This window comes from Anopheles coluzzii, chromosome 2 (assembly GCF_943734685.1).
Source record: "Anopheles coluzzii chromosome 2, AcolN3, whole genome shotgun sequence".
Classification (NCBI taxonomy): domain Eukaryota; kingdom Metazoa; phylum Arthropoda; class Insecta; order Diptera; family Culicidae; genus Anopheles; species Anopheles coluzzii.
Genome location: NC_064670.1, coordinates 92,971,718 through 92,990,895, shown reverse-complemented (window position 1 = coordinate 92,990,895; position 19,178 = coordinate 92,971,718). Strand labels below are relative to the sequence as shown.

At 46.8% G+C, this 19,178-nt stretch overlaps 4 protein-coding genes and 1 long non-coding RNA gene across 10 annotated transcripts in view; 2 read left to right on the top strand and 3 right to left on the bottom strand.

Moving 5' to 3' along the window:
• Positions 1-3,059, bottom strand: part of LOC120952328 (zinc finger CCCH domain-containing protein 18) — a 43,807-nt gene extending 40,748 nt beyond the window's left edge. For 3 of the 6 annotated variants that reach the window (XM_040371605.2, XM_040371603.2, XM_040371607.2), the window contains exon 1: positions 2,941-3,059. The gene's annotated coding sequence lies outside the window, so the exon portion shown is untranslated. Of the gene's footprint in view, positions 1-2,882 lie in introns of all 6 variants that reach the window. The other 3 variants (XM_040371602.2, XM_040371606.2, XM_040371604.2) reach the window with 2 other exon arrangements.
• Positions 3,060-7,242: 4,183 nt separating this feature from the next.
• Positions 7,243-9,130, bottom strand: LOC120957958 (uncharacterized). Its single transcript, XR_007452026.1, has 4 exons — positions 8,890-9,130; positions 8,743-8,816; positions 8,350-8,649; positions 7,243-8,264 (listed from the first exon to the last, which is right to left on the bottom strand). It is a non-coding gene; the product is annotated as an uncharacterized LOC120957958 (long non-coding RNA).
• A 149-nt stretch (positions 9,131-9,279) lies between these two features.
• LOC120952335 (uncharacterized) lies at positions 9,280-10,483 on the top strand. Its single transcript, XM_040371615.2, has 4 exons — positions 9,280-9,450; positions 9,626-9,807; positions 9,881-10,080; positions 10,168-10,483. The coding sequence occupies exons 1-4, from the start codon at positions 9,382-9,384 to the stop codon at positions 10,401-10,403; spliced, it is 687 nt and encodes a 228-aa protein (XP_040227549.1). The 5' UTR covers positions 9,280-9,381; the 3' UTR covers positions 10,404-10,483.
• A 311-nt stretch (positions 10,484-10,794) lies between these two features.
• Positions 10,795-12,865, top strand: LOC120961371 (transcription factor grauzone-like). Its single transcript, XM_049606462.1, has 2 exons — positions 10,795-11,129; positions 11,231-12,865. Exons 1-2 carry the CDS (start codon positions 11,019-11,021, stop codon positions 12,722-12,724), a joined length of 1,605 nt encoding a protein of 534 aa, XP_049462419.1. The 5' UTR covers positions 10,795-11,018; the 3' UTR covers positions 12,725-12,865.
• LOC120952331 (zinc finger protein 135-like) lies at positions 12,742-15,391 on the bottom strand. Its single transcript, XM_040371610.2, has 2 exons — positions 15,207-15,391; positions 12,742-15,143 (listed from the first exon to the last, which is right to left on the bottom strand). The coding sequence occupies exons 1-2, from the start codon at positions 15,312-15,314 to the stop codon at positions 13,677-13,679; spliced, it is 1,575 nt and encodes a 524-aa protein (XP_040227544.2). The 5' UTR covers positions 15,315-15,391; the 3' UTR covers positions 12,742-13,676.
• Between the last annotated feature and the right edge of the window lie 3,787 nt (positions 15,392-19,178).

Genomic DNA, 19,178 nt, shown 5'->3' with positions numbered 1-19,178 from the left:
CAACCCACTCTGGTCCGGCAGTTGTGCGCTGGATGGAGTCAGCAGGTTCATTAGAATTTCAAATATTGCCCCGTATGCGTGTGTTCTCGTCTAGCCCTCGTCTCCGCCCGGCTGGAAGCAGATGAATCAGAATGCACAGATTGATAGCAGACCTCTGCTTTAGAACCCTGCGACCGTCGACACACACACACACACTTACGGGCGAGCGACTGAGCGAGGGTTTTCTGCTAAAGTTCAGAACGGATCGCGGCGATCATCAGACGTTTGTTCAAAACTGGTTCCAAGCGAAACGCGGTAAACAAAAGCCAACAAGGCACAAAAAAGGGCACCAGCACACACACACACATGCGTTATGCTTCGAAGGCAAAGGCACCAGGCCGGTCGGAAGATGCGATCGTAATGGATTCGGCAAGGTTTCGATTGTTTCAATCGCAATTGCGATACGGCGCTGTTTCGCATTTTAGCTTCATTTGCGATGCTAATGTTTGCCCGGGGGGTCAACAATTGGCAGTTTCTTTGGCAGGAGGAATTGTTTGTTGATGTTTGGTTGATCAAGGGGGAGAGAAGACTGTATGGTAAAAAACGTTGCAATGGACAAGAATGGTTATGGTAATGCTAGACAGATTGTAGATGTAGAGACAAGATGATGTGTGAATGGTACGATCGTCCCAGTTGACGCGAATGACAACGCTAAACAAAGAGTGGCATAACAAACGAAGTTGCTAGCGTTTTTTTGCCCGATCTGCCCAAACACACATGGGATGTGTGATTTCGGTTGCTACTTGTTTATAAGAACAATTCTACCCAACCAAGTGCATTAAAACATGAGCAAAATTTAAATATCCTGGTCACGGCACCAACATTGTTTCAGCGAGTTACGAGTCAAAGGCTTTAAAATGCAGTAAGAAAATATGCATATCCTGGTCACGGCACCAACAATGATTAAGCGAGTTATAAGTCAAAGGCTATACGATACTTGAAGAATATTTGCGTAAAAAAGAGGCGAAAGAACTCCGTTGGAGCCAAAGCCTCTATAAACTATTCAAACAACAATATATGCATATCCTAGTCACGGCACCAAGAAGGTCTAGTCAGGTCTTACTGATCGTTCGAAAATCAATTAAATATCCTTGTCACGGCACCATAACTAGTATCAGAGACTGATACTCTTAGAAAGTATGAATATCCTAGTCACGGCACCAAGAAAAGATGATCTTCAAGTCTTACTGATCGTTCCAAAAATAAGCGAATATCCGTGTCGCGACACCATAATTATTATAACCTAAAAAGAACACATTTTCATGAACATGAAACCATTAAACTAATAACTTGTTTATTTCGCAACAACAATCCAAACTAAAGACAGACATTTTCACCATCAACCATCTTAAGTCGGCTCCCTTTAAAATGAAAAAAAAAAAAAAAAACAAGAAAAATCGATTTGAAAAACAAAACAAAAAGTACATCTTAGACCAACACAACCAACCATCCACTCGAACGTTTAAGTCCTCTAGCGATGCAAAACGACTCGCGTTTGGGTGGGTAAAAGCGACTGTTCGACGATTTTCTCCTTCCAATCCAACACGATGCTCACGAAACGGGTGATAGATTTATTTTTCCTTCCAACCCAATGGGGCCCAATGTTCAAACCCATGCAAAGCCATCGCACACCCCGTTCACCCCCTCGCATTCGCGATTTTTCTTGTGACGTTTCGATGAACTAAAAACCTGCTCGCGGGCTCGAGGAGTTGCAATTGCAATTACAAAAACAACAAAAAATCGCATCTAACGGATCCACAAATGAATGTAAGCGACTAAATAATTAGCGAGTGAAACCGTTCGTTTACCTTTTTTTGTGTGTGTAATGCTGCCAGCTTGTACTTTACTCGATCGCAGCATAGGATTTTATGTATGCGAGGCAACAGACCGCCCCCCACCACCCACACACACACACTCAGTTCAGTTGACAAAAGGGCGCTTTTCCGAATTCACTGTCAATCACTCGTGGCTCGACTGTGCTTCACTTTATGCTTTGCCATGGGGGGGTAGGGGGAGAAAAAACTGCACTTCTATTCACTCTGTCACACCAAACACACACTCAAACACACTGACACAGCAGCACTTGTACACGTACAACCGCTCCGTGGCGGCGATCGGTGATCGGCGATCGACTGCATCGGAAGCGCCAGATTATTCACCCCGGAAATTTCGTGAACCGGAAGGAAAAGTGCTACCCGCCGGAGGGGGGAGGGCCTGGGGGTAGCCGCGTGATCGAACAACCATCATCATCCGGGCCACCAAACGAAGAGACACAACAACCACAAAAAAACAACGAACAAACAGAAACGTTTGACGATCGCTAGAGAGTCGATGATGGAAACAAGCGGTCCAACGATATTTTGGAACGAAGGAATCAAAACGGCACGAGCGGCGATCGTAACAATATCCCGTACCACATATGACTCTGCACACACACACACACACACTTTTAACACTGTTTTTTACGGGCTCGATCGATTTGATTCGATTTGAGAGTGCGATCGGTCGGCGATTGTATGTGCCCACTAATGCGTTCCCAGAAAGTGTGGGATTACTTTGTTTTTACTTTCCATCAACCACGCTTTTTGCGTTTTTTGGAGGGAGACACACACACACGCAGGACACAAAATGCATCAACCACTAATGAAGATCGTTTGAAAAATCAATAAAGCTAAATTTAACAACCAAAAAAAAAAATTAAAGCCTAATTCATCCCGGATTGCGTTCGTGAACCAAATCAGTAGAAATTCGAACGGTACAAAAAAAGGGAGACATCGATCGATAGCATAAAACACACAAACACGAAAGCAGCAAACCCCACTATATCCGATCGAAGCACTTACACTTACGACTCCGCGGAGGAACGGAAGGAAAAAAGGGAAGAGCAGAGGATGGACTAACCAACACACTACAACTAAACGCCGTTGGGTGATGCGGGTGCACCGATCGCGAAAGCAAGTCTCACGGGCCTGTGCTCACACATCGAGCGCTGCTGGAAAACTGAACGCCCGGCCAAGCGACGAACGGCCAAATTCGTACGGCGAGCGCACGCGAACGCAGAAAGCAAAACCCGAAACGACGGGGCGATCGTCGTCGTCGTCGTCGTCGTCGTGGGTCGGCTCCGACGTCGTCTTGATGGTTATGAAACGCGGGCTACCGGACAGGCTGGCTGGCTGGGTTGTTGGGTGGTTCGCCTGGCATAAACCTCTTCCCTTTCCCCGGCTCTTCGCTCCACGTCGGGCCCCGCTTGTGGCGCGCGAACGATAGCCATACCAACGCACGCCGGGGCTTGGATTGCCTTTCCTTCGATGGGTGCTTCGCATCGCGGGAGGGGGCGGGGGGGGGGGGGGAGGAGCGAAACTGTGCGGTTTGAATTGGTTTTAAAATTAGCCTCCCTGCGTTCCCTACCGCCGGGGCCGTACCGCACGCCCCAGGGAGACGGCGGCAGCCCCGTCGACACGTTCGATACGTTCGAAAGTCGTCTTGCACGCACTTGCAGCGCACTGTGCTGCCCGTCCCTTCCACTCCTGCACACAGCCCCCGCACACACAAACGAACGGTGGCAATAGAACAGCCTGGAATGGTTTGTTTGTTTTTCGGGGCTGGTTGACTGGTTGAAAGTATTTTAGCAATCAACTTGTCTAAACGCTAGAAGGAAATAAGTTCGACAAATTCAAACATGTTTTGTGATCTTCGGCGTCAAGGATCGATCGAGGATAGAGCAAGATCATCATGTAGCAAAGTATCCAAGCAGGCGATCAGCAATGCACCGAAAGAAAGCTCCTCAAGGACAAACTAACTCGTCATGCAAAGGCTTCAATATTGAATCATTCATTTGTGACAAACAAACCACCCGAAATGAGCAAACCCCATCTGATACAAACAACGTAAGTCGTTTGTGCAAAATAGCGAAGTCGATCTCACTCACTCCCTTGAGCCATGGCAGTTTGCCCGAACCGAAACCGCTGATAGTGCATCTGGTCGATCCAGCGCTGGATCTCATCCATGGATGGGTAAGAGAGTTGATTTGGTTCAAGGAAAACAAATATCTTGCGTTTCGTTTGATGTGTGTGTACGTGTGTGTGTGTGTGTGGCTGCGTGTGACCAGTTTCCAACAGTTTGCCATTGAACGCCGGGAGCAGCTTCACCGAATGCGTCCAAAAACTGCTCCTTACGCTCTGAGGCATCGCTAGTCTCCATCCCTTGGTGCAGAGGGGAGAGAGGAGAGCAGAGGGGTTGATTAGCAAACCTGCCCCAAAGCAACATACACAGCCACAGCCCTCCCCATGTGCACACGCTGATGTGTGCGTGCGTGCGTAAGGGATGGAAAGCGGCAAATGCACACCGCCATCGATCGGTCGCCTGGTGCGATGGCATTTTTCCACCCCAAACCTGTGCCCCCCGGGGGAAAAAGAGACGCCCTGTGTGTGTCTGTGTCTGTGTGGGCATACGAGCGGGGCCAAAACAGAAGGCCATGCGCGTGTGGCGCGTGTGGCTGACCAGTGATGGTCACGCCAGCTTGCTAACGTTTATCGCCGCGATTCATATCGCCGTTTGTTATCGTCATGTTTCGTCTTGGTTCGATGATGTGGACGCGTTGCGGTGGACGAATGCGAACGCATTAGTAGCTGCACCGGCTTGCTCAACACCTGGCGAACGATTGAGAAGTTGAATGATGCATGGTGCGACAAATCGTGCGGATGAAATCCGTTCCCGTAATTAATAGACAAGCAAAAGTGCTTATTTTACAAGAAATCGACGAGCCTTCAAACAGCTTCCCTTTTGTACCATCTTCTACCAGCCCAACATCCGGCCGGATCATAATCACAATTCAAAAATAGCTGTCTGACATTCACGCACGGTCGAAAGAAAAAATCGGTCAGCTTTGAACGACGCGCTAACCAGCAACACCGCGGTGACCGCGCTCATCAATCTGCTCAACAACAGCATCCCGCCCGCTCCACCCCACGCCGCCGGGCAAACGTACACCGACACCGGAGTCGGCGTGTATGTGTGTTACCTTGGAATGCGTGACATCTGCAAAAGTTGGAAAACATAACATTTAACGTTTTTTCCCCCCATCTTGTTTGACCGTCCTTCCTGCGGTCGAAAAAGATCGTACGCTCGGGTATATATTTTTATGTGTGAGAAGAGGGTTGCGGGGGATTATTATAGCTTCTTTTTTCGTCTATAAAAAGAGAGGATTACCACGGAAGATTTACGATAAAATACGCTTACGAGAGAAAAATGTTTCTCGCTTCAATCGAACTATAAATCGAAGCAACTTTAGACTTGTAGCATGGTTTTCTTACAAAAACAAGAAAAAAAAAACAAAACAAAACAAATGCGGGAAGATAGTGGATAAGATTCCGCATAGTACTGTCCAGCTAAATACAGATAAGTTATTAAAGCTTTCTAACCATCTTTCTCTGGATTGTGGCTATTCTTTAGTGCTATTTCTAAACACTGATCAAGCACGGTTTTGTGGTTAGGTTGCTTACAGATGAACTAACCTACTAAATGAAGAAATGAAATGGACTTACCGGAATGCATCCAGGAGGCCTTCAACTTCCAATCTTATTTCCTTTTCCTTTAGTTTCGTTGCTTTACCTCGAATGTTGTGGAACGCATCCGGTAAGCTAAAAGCACCACAAACACGCCACATGATGAAACTCATTCCAAGCACTTCCCGGAAGATATTTTACATACCTTCAATGTTATCATATGCTCTATTACTTCAATACATCACCCGTGCACGTTGTTTGCTTGTGAAAACATTATTTTTCCTCCAATTTAATCAATAATGCTCAACGATCTGAACAAAAACAGGCCCCACAAACCGATCTAAAGCACGGTGGTCTACAACGTTTTGTTATTGTTCACGAACAGCTGATTAGACGCGCGAGCGGCACTTTTGACAGTCGGTGTATCTTGAAAACACCGACCCGATTGTCCGGACCTGCGCTGTCAGAGAGGAAAACAATCCCGCAGTGCAAGTGACAGCGATTTGCGAGGGCGCGCGAGGGCTCGCACGCCATACAAGTTCACTGCTCCAGAGCCCTCGCATTAAAGAGCTTGCGAGCCTTGGAAATGTCATATGAGCGAGACAGCTGTATGTCAAGTGTATGGCTATCTCTTTCTGGCAAGAAAAAAGCTCCGAAATGCAAGGGTGTTGGTGGACAAAATTTAAATGGCCAAAAATTTTGACCACACACACTCTCTCTCCCGGTGCCTTCCCCTGTCCTCTCTTCCTTCAGGCCCCTTCCTCTTATTTGCGCGATAGCTCATCAGCTGGTACTGGTATATGGTAGGGTTGTAGTTGTATCTTGAATTGGCGATTGGTACATATATATGTAATGTATTTGGTTTTACCTGTGACCTTGACGATGCGAGAGCCGATCAATTCTGGTGTTGAAGCAATATTTGTGCTATGCTGGTGATTGCCGTTCCGTGCCGTTTCCGATGTGGCCATTTGATCGCCATGTCGATCAACGGTTATGAAGCCAATTTCAAACGAGCGAAGGTGAAGGAATAATTCCGTACCGGAAATTTGATTTTTTATCATGTGTGATACTCCAATGTTGATCTCGACCCGATGTAAGCTGGTTTTATCGGCCGTATGAGATAATGTATTCATGTGTTAAAAAATGTCGCAATTATTTTCTTTTCTGATTTTCACAAAAATTGACCCACAATTCAATACGATTTGACTATTTTAATTGATTCCTCATACCAGTGGCAGATCTAACGATAGGCGGACTAGGCGGTCGCCTGGGGCCCCGCCGATTCAGGGGCCTCGTAGATCGCTAGTTTATAGTATGCCGTATGGACAGAGTACTAGCGACTAGCCCCCGGAAGGATGGAAGTTGGGGCCCCGAGGCTGGCGAAGCTTCTATTAACTGCTTCTTTCCATTTTCCCTTCTCTTCTTCTTCTATTTGTCGTATACCTGGTCATGCCAGCCAATGCAAGCTTTAGCGTCTTTTTTTAGTACCACACACCCGGCTGGCCAGTCCTTACTACGAGGGGACGGTCTATATGAGGCTTGAACCAATGACGGCCATGATATTATCATCCTTTATGTATTAATACAAAATGTGCGACAAAACAACACATAAACGTCGTTCAACAGCTCTTTGGTTTATTTCTTTAACACATGATTATAAAGCCACATACATAAGGAAGAAGAAAAAGAAAGCCCCATCCAAAAACACACGCGGGAGGGGGAGGGAGAGAGAACGGCCACACTCGGTTCCGTGTCAAGATCCTCTCTGCGAACATCACATGCGGACAGCGCCTCTTTCAACGATGAGCCCTCAGGATCGGGCCGTGATCTGTGCACATCCATTTGAACGTGTCACCAACTGATAATAAAACATTAGAAACAGACTCTCTCACCCGCAGGTACCCATTTTCTACCATCTGTTACACATTCTGTGACACACCGTTTTAGCTGTCCTTGCGAACGACTATGGGCTGGATCGTTCAGTACCAGGGGTATGACATGGCCTACCCATCGCGGACAGGCGAGTATGGTGCGCTACAAGCTACCAGATCCACCAGGTTAATCCAATGATAGACTAGCCGCATCCCTGCTGTTGGGGTTTGTAAAACACAAGACGAGGCAAAGCGACATGCGCAATCGAAAAGCAGTCCGCAAAGAATCCAGATAAAATAAACTAGTGAACGTGCATACAAACCTTCTAACAAACTAAATATATGTCATCATGTTCATTCCCCCTTTAAAAATGCGTAGTGTTTTATGATAATATAAACTAAATTTATTTATCTTAAATGTTGTGCAAAACCCGCACATACGAGTGGAGGCCCTAATCAGTCACATAAATGTAAGATTGGTTTAAGCGTCTAGCAGGGAAATATTCTAAACTAGAGAAGGATTTAGCAGCAATTTAACTTGCGAGTGGGGGGTGAGTTCCTTTTTTGGGCCCCCTCAAGACCACGGGGCCCTACGCGGCCGCTTAGTTTGCTTAGCGCTTATTCCGCCCCTTCACACACACGTGCATGTCAAAACACTTAACTTAAAATTAGCCATATCGATTTATGCCTTAAAGCGCACTTAAAATTAAACTTAACTCGTTAACATCAAGTTTGTTCAATTAACACATTAACACTTTTAACGTGATGTCGTGATGTTTGTCGCCTTTCCGGGGTTATTCAGTGGCATGTTGGTGCCGTCAGCGAGCGACCGTCGATGCAATCGATACACCTGAGGGAATATAAAACATTTGTTTTAGAGGGAAGATAAAACAACAGATTTAGATGTAGCAATAGTGCATCTAGAAGGAACTCACTTGTGGGATTTTTTCTCCTGCCAGGAAATTTGACCGCAATCAGTAGTGCGGTCGGTTCGGTCCTGTTGCTGCTGCAGCTATTGTGAGGCAGAGGATAATGATCAGAAGGGTTGCATTCCTGCCCCGAACGTTGTTAACGAGCGCGATCGACATTGTCTCACGGCGCAATCGGGGCACCCGGTGCCGGCTGGGCCTCTAGCGTGTTGTGCTGGTAGAGCCCGACTCGTCGCCGTACAGCTTCCGGAGGATCTTCTTGAACGGTTCCTCGTAAGCCCACGTTCCAGGATAGAGGAAAATTGGCTGCAAAAAAGGAATAAACACCGTGATTAGCATCCTAATCCCTAGCTTCACCAAACAATCTTCTTCTTCTTTCGTGGCCCACTTACAACTTACCGTATCATACACAATCATACACAGCGCACAGTCGCAAACACCTGCCGCAGGCCCATATCGTTTCTGCATTATATCTGCAAGTTAAAAGAGGCCATATTCTATTAAAATAATGTTTCTTAATCATGATAATCGCTGGATAACACTTACCCGCTGTCTTGTGCTGTGTTGTTCACCACACCACTTTCCTACGCCGGTACATGCACGTACCGCTTCCGACGGAGCCAGCACGCATTGGGCACGACTTCTACCACTTACTTTTGCTAAAATGGCACTTACTTACGTAAAATTAAGAACTAAATTATTAAAAAACTTACCAAAATTTGATCAGCCAACAACACTGTTTACGTTTTTTTACACACACAACTTGACATTTTCAGTGACAGCAGCCGCAGAGCACCAACACAACGAAAGGTGTCAGGCAAGACGTCAGATGATCTTAGGCGAGGGGTAGGAAGGAGATCGGTGATGAGGGACGTGAAAGCTCAGCTCGACAGAATCGCTATAGGAGGAAGCGAGGCAACTAGACTAGACTAGAGAAATTAGAGCGAGAGGTACCTCACCAACCCTCGCATTGTTTGCCGGGAAAACACGAGCACGATTGTACAACACAATAATAATTTCGTAAAAAGGGCTCGTAAAATGGCTGGCATTATTCGTTCTACACTTGCGGGAAGGAATGCGGTCGCACTGCTCACCCAAAAGTCTGTGGTAAGTGCTGTGGGGGAACAGGTTTTGCACGCTTTCGCTCAAGAACAATGTGGCGACACACCGGGAGTTACGTGACGGTAATGCCGGGAACGGTTCCCGTTCACCTGCTCATGTTTCACAAAGGCTTCGGTTGCAAAAGCCGCAAATTGCTGCTAACATCTATTTGTATTTACAGGATGTCACATGCTTCCGGTATGCCAGTTCAAATCGCGTGAAGCGCATCAAAAAGCCAGAAATTACCAATCGCGATGCGAATCAGGCCAAAGCGGCTGCAATGCGTGCGGAGGCGGAAGAGCAGAGCTTGCTGTACGAGGGCAAGCGGTTTGAATCGGTCGCACAATCCCTTTCCGCTCGAGGGTAAGCAGTGGATTTTGCTTAATATTCTCCTTTAACTGCTTTATTTGAACGTTGTTTCCATTCCATTCGGCAGCTACTTACGCGCAATCAAACCCTACACGCCACCGGAAAACGTTGCCGAGCAGGTGCTTAAGTTGGCCAAAGAGAATGGTTTGACCGACGCCAGGAAGCCGTTCGGTGGGATGGAGAAGAAATTTGCATTTCTGTCGGCATGCGGAAAAGCGCTCGGGCATTGGGTGCCGAATTCAATGCTGCACGAGGTACAAACCGTGGGTAAGCAACACGTCCATCGAATCAATATCGAAAACAAACGATTGGAAGCGTACTAAATACTTTTCAATTCGATTTCTGTACTTCCAGAGGATGCCACGATATTCTACCAAACACCAATCGACACACGACTTCCGCTCGATGCGATACGCTCGGTAGAGCTGCCGGAAAATCTCCACATCCAGCAGGATTATGTGCGCTTCCATCCGGAAACGGATACGATGTTCGGTGGAAAGTCGGCCTTCCCGAAGAGTTCGACGGTTGTGACCGGGCTGAAGTACAAACAGAAATACCGTGGCCACGAGGCGAAGAAATCTTGGCCATAGGCGGGGGCGGCAACCGTTACCGGGGATGTAATGTAGGCGTTAATAGTGTGTTTGAAATAAAGGAACCCCGTGGCAAATTACCTGTCTGGCAATTGATTTCGCTAATTGAGCAAACAGCTTAATTGAACATGTACATAGCGCGTGTACATAGCAACGCGGTAGTAGTAGTGGTGTGCGTGCGCGCAAGGACGTTCGCCTTTCACTAGTGTTAGGCCCGTGTCTGTGCTCCATCGGATGGGATTTTATCGGAAGGCCTGTCAAAATTTTATATGGGATTTGACAGACAACGTCGGACGTGCGATTTCGTCGTACGACGGAATAAAAAATTTTTGATTTCGTCGGACGCCGCATCCGATTTTATCTGTCAAACTAAATGTGTGGTGTTTTGTAGGAATAATCTCAAATTAATTTTTCATAATCGTTATATTATTCAAATCATCCAATTAATCGCAATATTATACGAAAAAGCGTTTGACAGCACGTGCGATAAAATCGCATGCGATGGAGCACAGACACGGGCCTTAGTGCGCTGCTGTGCTGTCAAAACGGAATCGTTCATTTGTTGACATATCACCATAAACAAACGCCTACAGCAAACGCGTACAGCAGCCAGCGATGGACGAAAAGTGTCGATTATGTTTGGCTCGGCTGGAAAATCTACGCTCAAACGCCACCATCGAGGAGGAGGGTTTTAGAGAAAAGCTTAAAACACTGTTCAGCTTCCCGGTAGGTGTCGAAAGCAGGCGTTGAAATGTGCTTCCAGCACGCCTGGCCATTTGTTTACAAAAAACAACGAAATGCTATTAACGATTCCCTTTCGTTTTCAGATCACCTCAATCGAAGCATTCCCATCGACGGTGTGCGTGCAGTGTGAGGCAAGGGTGTCCGATTTCCACACCTACCATGAGCAGGTGAAAAGCAACCAGGATCAGCTGTGGTCGACCCAGCATCAGAAGTATTTCGAAAAGGTCAAGGTAGAGCCCGCCCCAGATGCCGACTATGACGTGTTTGACCTGCCGTTCGTAGAAGTGGAACCGGTTGAAGATGCGCCGAAGGAGAGCTGTAAAAATGACGAGCAGCTGGACGTGCTGGCCATAGACAGTGATCTCGACGATGGGATGAAGCTGGAGGATGAGTACAATCCTCCGAGCAGCAGCGCTGCTAGCAACAATAATTCAGACGACAGTGAGTACGAGGTGAAACCCCGGAGGTCGAAACGCGTGACGGACACGGCAGACCGCACGAGAACGACACGGCGCGGACGGTCCCCGAAAAGTGAGGCAGCCACGAGGTCGCCCGGTGAGCAGAAGAAAAAATCTCCCATCGTGGTGCGGCGGGGCCAGGCAACCAACCAAAAGCTGCGCGAGTTTTACGACATGAAGTGCGAGATGTGCGAGGAGCAACTGGAATCGTTCAACGCACTGAAGAAACACTACTATCAAACGCACCGAACGCGTGGCTACATCAAGTGCTGCGGGCGCACGTTCCACAAACAGTACCGGTTGCTGGAGCATCTGTCCTACCACGTCGGCTCGAGCATGGTGCGGTGCGAGGAGTGCAACAAAACGTTCAGCAGCCGAAGCTACCTGCTGGTGCACAGGAGCCGCGTCCATGGGCAGCCTGAAGATCGGCCGTACAAGTGCACCCAGTGCCATCAGTCGTACGCGTTGGAGTGCCACCTGAAGGCGCATATCGTGTCGCACGTGCGGGTCAACTGTACGATCTGCGGGAAGGAGCTGGCGAGTGCTCATTCCCTCCGCACGCACATGATCAACATGCACGGCAACAGGGAGAACCACATCTGTGACACCTGCGGGCGCGAGTTCCGCAGCCGGCCGGCGTTCGAGCGGCACGTTAAGCTACACCTCGGGCTGGAGGTGACCAAACAGATGCAGTGCGAGGTGTGCCACAAGTGGCTCAACAGCAAGCGGGCGCTCAAGGTGCACCTGCAGCTGGTGCACATGGAGGCGGGCCAAACGTTCCAGTGCGATATCTGCTCGCAGCAGTACCCGAACAGCCGGGCACTGGCCAACCACAAGCAGTTCGTGCACGTGAAGGAGCGGTTTAAGTGTGAGGAGTGCGGCAAGCTGTTCAAGCGGCAGCTCTACCTGAAGGAGCACGTGGCCGCCCTGCACACCCGCAAACCGCTCTACTCCTGCGAGGTGTGCGGTGCTACATTCAACTCGAACGCGAACAAATACTCCCACCGCAAGAACAAACATCCGGTGGAGTGGGAAGAGCGCCGGAAACAGCAGTTGCAGCAGCCAAAGGAGCAGCAACAGCAGCAGCAACAGCAGCAGGAACAGGCAGTTAGTTTGTAAAAGAGGCTTAGCTTAGCTTCTCTATGTAGCGCACATACTAATACAGTGGAACGCCGTTTATCCGGGCTTCTCGGGACTTGACTTCGCCCGGATAAGCGAATAACACGGATAATGAGTCAAATGATATATTTTATCACCAATTCCTGGTTATTTTTTGGAAATTTTTCTTATTTTTTGATAAAAATAACCCAGTTTTTATAAACTTCATGTTTTTCGAAAGAGAATTTTAAAAATTTGCCATGAATTATAGTGTTTTTGTTATGACAATGTGCTCTTATAACCGCTTTTTCAAATATCCTCCTCATAATGAATTAATGTAAATGAATTCGCTTCAAGTGGGCCACTTGCGGTCCGTTGAATTTTAATAAATAAATAACAAAATAAATAACAAAATATCCCAATGTCACTTTTGTATTGAACTGTCATTTCTCAACAGCACGGATAAACGGAAAGCCGAATAAACGGCGCTCCACTGTATTCCCAAATCCCATCATAAGTTAGGTGTCACGTATGGATTTAAGGAAATTTATGGTCAAATGCTATTTAATTATACAAAATCGCGATTTTCTAATGCAATGATACATATTTGTATGCTGGTCATGTGAGGAGAATTACACCGAACAGTTCGACTTTGTGAAACAGGTTTTAGACCTGTCCACAAGAACAAGAGGTCCCGACTGAGATGGTTCCACAGAGGGGGTTTTGAGCTGATTCGGAGATAATGCTTTGGTGGGAAAGATGCATCATTATTTAACAAAACTGGCAAGAGATGCACAAATTAAATTAATTAATTTTGGATTAATTTCCATTTTATAAAAAAAAACCATTTTGCCTGCTTTTGCAAATATTCAATTTAATATCAAATAGGTCGAATTGCATTAAAATAATTTAATCTTTTCGTAATTACAAACACAGCAAAACCTCGTACACATCTCCAAAAACAAACCATTCCCTAGACGACTCCAGTGATCACATCCGCCGCGGCAAACAATCTCTTGCCCTCCCCTTGTTTCCTCTCCTCCCTGAGCGCTTCCCACTCTGCCCGGTGCCGGGTCTTCCGGTGCGTGTAGTAGTTCGCCCTCGACTTGAACGTAGCCTCGCAAAACTCGCACGCGTACAGCGGTTTGCGCGTGTGCAGCGCCGCCACGTGCTCCGTCAGGTAAATCTTCTGCTTGAACCGCTTGCCACACTCCCCACACTCAAAGTGTTCGCCCGTGTGCACCCGCTTTTTGTGGTTCTCCAGCGCCACACTGTTCGGGCTGAAGTGGCCGCACACCTCGCACCGGTAGCTCTTGCCCGCCTCCACATGCATGCAGCGCACGTGCTTCTGCAGGTTGTACTTCCCGTTCAGCTGCTTGCCACAGTGCGGACAGTCTAGCTTCTCGATCGTCTCGATGCCCTGGTGCTGCTTGATGTGCCGGTCCAGCGCCAAGCTGCTGGAAAAGTTCTTCCCGCACAGATCGCACATGTAGCCCTGGCGTACCGTGCCGTGTATCAGTGCGGTATGCTGCTTCAGGTACCGGACGTTCACCGTTTTGCCGCAGATCTTGCACACCGTCGTTTCGTGTGCGGGCAGGTGCTGATTCAGCTGCCGCTGGGTGTGAAACGTTCGCTCACAGTGCTGGCAGGCGAAGGACGGTCCCTCGGCCACGTGCTGCTCGGCATTGTGGCGCATCAGGTAGCTCTTGCTTTTAAACGGCTTGTCGCAAATCCCGCACCGGATCGTGCCGCGATGTGACTGGATGTGTTCCATGACGCGAAACCGACGGTAAAGCTTTCTGCCGCAGCAGCGCAAAAATCCGCGACACTGGTGCGCCACGCGATAGTGCCGCTGCAGCGTGTAGAACCGATCGAAGCTTTGTTCGGCCTGTTTCGGGCAGAGCTCGCAGCGCATCTCGAAAAACTCCATAATGATGCGATCGTTCTCGTGCAGGTCGGGCTTTTTGCTGCAACTGTTCGGGGTTTTGTCATCGGTGTGTGTTGTGCTGTTGTTGTCGTCCGAGGAAAAGTCATCATCCAGCTGTTCTTTTAGCAGCACTTCCATATCCTCTATGGGCAGCATACTAGTGGTCTGATCATCATCATCAGCGAGCTTTTCCACGAGCTTTTTTTCATTTGTTTCAGATTCTTGATCGAGGACAGGCTTTGTCAGTGAATGGCAATGTTTAACATCTTCCACTTCCCGTCCTTTTGGCTCCACAGTTGGCTCTCGTGATGAGATTACTTGAGTATGCTCTTCCTTTTCCACCGTGCCATGTGGAACATCATCCAGTTTCCTACCTTTCTGCTCCACCATTAACTCGCTTAACAAAACGTTCTGATTTGTCTCGACCTCTTTACTAAAGGCGTTAAAATTTCGCACCATCAACGCACATTTGGCACAAACATTTACCAGCAAAACGGATTCGGTAACGGCAACCTAAAACAACACAGCACAGAGAAATCAGCACCGATGAAGCAGGTGGGAAAAATGCACACATACCGGGAAGGTGAACACACGGCTCAGCATGGCGCCGAATTCGTCGTCGGTGATGGACGCTCCCTTTCTGGCACCTATTTTCTTTAAACATAAACGACATTTTTCCCACATTGTGTGCCGCTTTGCCGATTAGAAAATCGGCGTTGGTCCACTACAGGCAGCAAGCGTATATTTGTTTGTTTATTTGTGCCATTTCTTTCGACTGACGTTCGCCTGCAGCGCTGCATTGAAACGTTTCACGTAAACCCTTGAAGTGGTTGAAAAGTTTCACCAAGGATTCTCAAATTTAAAAATGCTGCTTTGCCAATTGGAGGTCGAATTACAAAAATTAATTTAAATCCGCTTGCAAATCGAGAATGACTTCATAGTGCCTTAAACTTGGAAAAAAATCTCTGCTTTATTTTCGATTAATACTTTTCTTGAAGTCGACAAGTAAAATAGCATAACTACTGGGGAACCAATCGTTTAATGCCAATTGGCAATGTGCTAAAAATAAGAACGCATTTCTAATGTCTTTGAATAACGAATTGGATCGTTCGTGTATCACTCTAGCGTTTTTCTAACTAAGAGCGGAAAATAATTCACCTATTAATAGCGCCTATCCTACACCACTAAATACGCTAATCAAACTCAAGATCCTGCTGCCCTGCAAACCGACCTAAATGCTTGCTCATCTTCTTCAGCATCCGCATTCGCTTGTGCGCTTCCCATTCCTCCGTTTTATGTTCTTTCGATCGCAGAGGTGGTCGAATAAAACTCACGCGTTACTAATAAATTTACTAACGTATATATTCAACTTCACTTGGTTACAATCGGTGTTGGCTTCGAGCACGCTTCCTTGCTGACCGCTAGTTCTTCAGTGCGCGCTGGTGTTTGGCGGTCAACGTCCGTGACCGCGCAACCGATGACCCCCGGATCGATCACACGCATACATTGACGGATGACGATTTGCTGTCATCCGTGAGTTACCGCCGTGAATGAGTCCAGGCCAGGTTAGCTCACAACATCTCCCCCTTTTAATTACAGACGATACCCCTCGAGCCTACGCGGAAGTCTTCTAAGCCTAGAAGACCGGCGTGGCAACCGTATCGGCTGCTGTCGTCTTGTAGTAGCTAACGGGATTGGGCGTGGAGATGGTTGTGTGGGTGACGCGCTAGTTTGATGGTCCGTCAAGGGAACAGAACTCGATTCCACTACCGCGCTGTCCGTCAGCAGATCAAACGGCAAATGATCTATGTCCACGTCCTCGCTGGAAGCCGCCACGGCCGAATCACGTTTTCGCAGCTGGTTCACGTGGCGCCTGTGAACCCGTTGATTGTTCGTCTGCACCTCGAACATAACGCTGCCCAACTCTCGTATGATTTGCGCCGGAAACCACTTCCATGAATTCCGCGCATAGAACTTGGCGTAGACGAGGTCACCGCGCTGAAATCGTCTATCCAAGTTGGCCGGTTCTGCTTGCGCTGCAGGTGGAGGTTTCAGCAGTTCCAACGCTGTTCGCATTTTTCTGCCTAGCATGGCTTCAGCTGGCGACTGCATGTCCGGCAAAATAGCGTTGGGGGTTGACCGGTAGCTCGCCAGAAAAACGTCAAGCGCTTCGTCCTACGTTGTTCCCCCTTCCTGGATCTTCCTCATCGACCGCTTGAAGGTGTCAACAAAGCGCTCCGCCTGCCCATTCGATTGCGGATGGAATGGCGCAGTTGTGACGTGCTGTATACCGCGACTACTGCAATACTCCGAAAACTCAGCGCTGACAAATTGTGGCCCGTTGTCGCTCACCATCGTTTCCGGGTATCCAAATCTCGCAAAGATTGACCTCAGTATCGCGATCGTTGCTGCTGATGTGGTACTTCGTGTTCGTATCACCTCTGGCCACTTGGTAAACACGTCTACCACGATCAGAAAATAGTCACCATCGATTGGCCCAGCGAAATCGATGTGAATACGTTCCCATGCCCAAGGAACATTTTAAATCTTACTAGTTAAGGCCCGGTAAAATCTACCGGATGTCCTCAAATTAAGAATTATTTTCAAACTCTACACGTTCAGTGGCATAACTCAAAGACCTATTTGTTCTTATGCGTTACACCACAAATGTATTAACCTTGTAACTTCTTGGACAGTTACTGTACTTTGTAGAAACGTAAAATATCGATGAGGCTACTTTTGAGCCAAGTCACGCAATTTTGTATTTTCGAACTGATACGTTCCATGCCTCTGTTGACACAAATGTATAATTTTTTGATTATTATTTTTTAGTTATCGGCGTGATTTTATGGAAAGCATAGCTAAGTAGTAACCTCAACAACGTGTTTATTGAATAACGCATTGATGTGCAGTGGATTAGGATGCCGCTAATACATATACAACATGTTTAGATCCAATCCCAATTGCGTACTTAAAAACATACAATTTTTGAAATGCTCACTTCTGCTTCAATCCATTTTATGTTTTTTGTGCCCATAAATGTAAGATTGAACTATAAAAATATGATTTTGCACGTGGTTCGAATTCCATTTCTACTCTTTTTTTCGACTTATGTTTCATACGTTAAGTAATAAGTAATCGGTGCTTATAACATTTTCAATGTAAATTTTCCCGGTCTTAAATTTCAAAAAGGTCATTTCCAAAAACGCCATGAAAATTTTATTATCCTGAAACTGGTTTTGAAGTATTCAATGGAATGGGTATTTGTGTATGAGACAATTGTTATTGTTGTGCCAAATATCAGATTTCGACAGTGAACATATCCCCTCATATAACCATTCCAAATGTGTAGTTCTAATATTCCGATCTATACTGCTATAGAAAAGAATGGTTCAGCACTGTTATAGCCTTTCCAGATCAATTAACTAAATTCACATTTACTTGGAAACTACTTTATTTACTCTTGTCGCCCCACATTTGTCAGATTTTGCTTTTAATTTGACCTGTCCTTAATTATAACGTGGTTGTTCTTAATCAACAACATAGTACGGTGGTAGCATCACATGGTAGATATCGCCATCACTCTTGATAGATACAGTCAGAATCTTTTCAGCCCTCTTGAGCACGTTACAGTAAGCATAGTTTCATTGTGGATCATTCTGCAGTTGATGCTGATCCGGCTGAATGCAGTGCGCACGGTTGTCTCACCTAACGCGCAGTATGTTGCAGTCATGTAGCATAATGAACCATCTCTCCCTTTAGTGCTTTGTTCCGGAAGGACATCCTGAAATAAGTAGTTCTTCCCGCCCGCGGACAAATCGTTACAAATTAAATTTTAACTTTCAAGCCATCAACATCCGTCGCTTTCTTGCTCGAAATTTCAGCAAGGCTTTTAGCATATGGCCGCTTAGGCTACAACCGCCTCTTACAGGGTTTTCGAGCATTATATAGACATGTTCAGCGAGTTGTAGATTCGTTCAGGCATATAATAGACTCTTTCAGCGAGATATAGAATTGTTCGGATGTAGGTGTAGACATGTTCAGCGATTCTGTAGAGCTGTCATTTGTTTTGTTTACACACTGTGCCGCAGGGTTCAATTTTTCATTCTTAAAAGTCCTAAAAGTAGCTAATAATCATTCTCCAAGCTGTTGAATACATAAATTAGTTGAAAAAAGCATATTTTTTCGAAAACCGTTTGTTTACCTTCTGATGAGAATGATCCAACTTGCAGTCCAAGGGGTACGAAAGTGACAGCTCTACAGTATAACCGAACATGTCTACACCTACATCCGAATAATTCTATATCTCGCTGAAAGAGTCTATTATATGCCTGAACGAATCTACAACTCGCTGAACATGTCTATATAATCCTCGAAAACCCTGTATTGTCATGCGTTGTCCTTGTCCCGACTCTGCCAATATTGCGGAGTAGTAGATTTGAGGGAGTAGTAGATTTGGGGCGGTCCCTTGGTACGTGGTCATCAACTCGAACGACTCAATAACATGCCCGTCATGGGTTCAAACCCAGAATGGACCGTCCGCCCGTA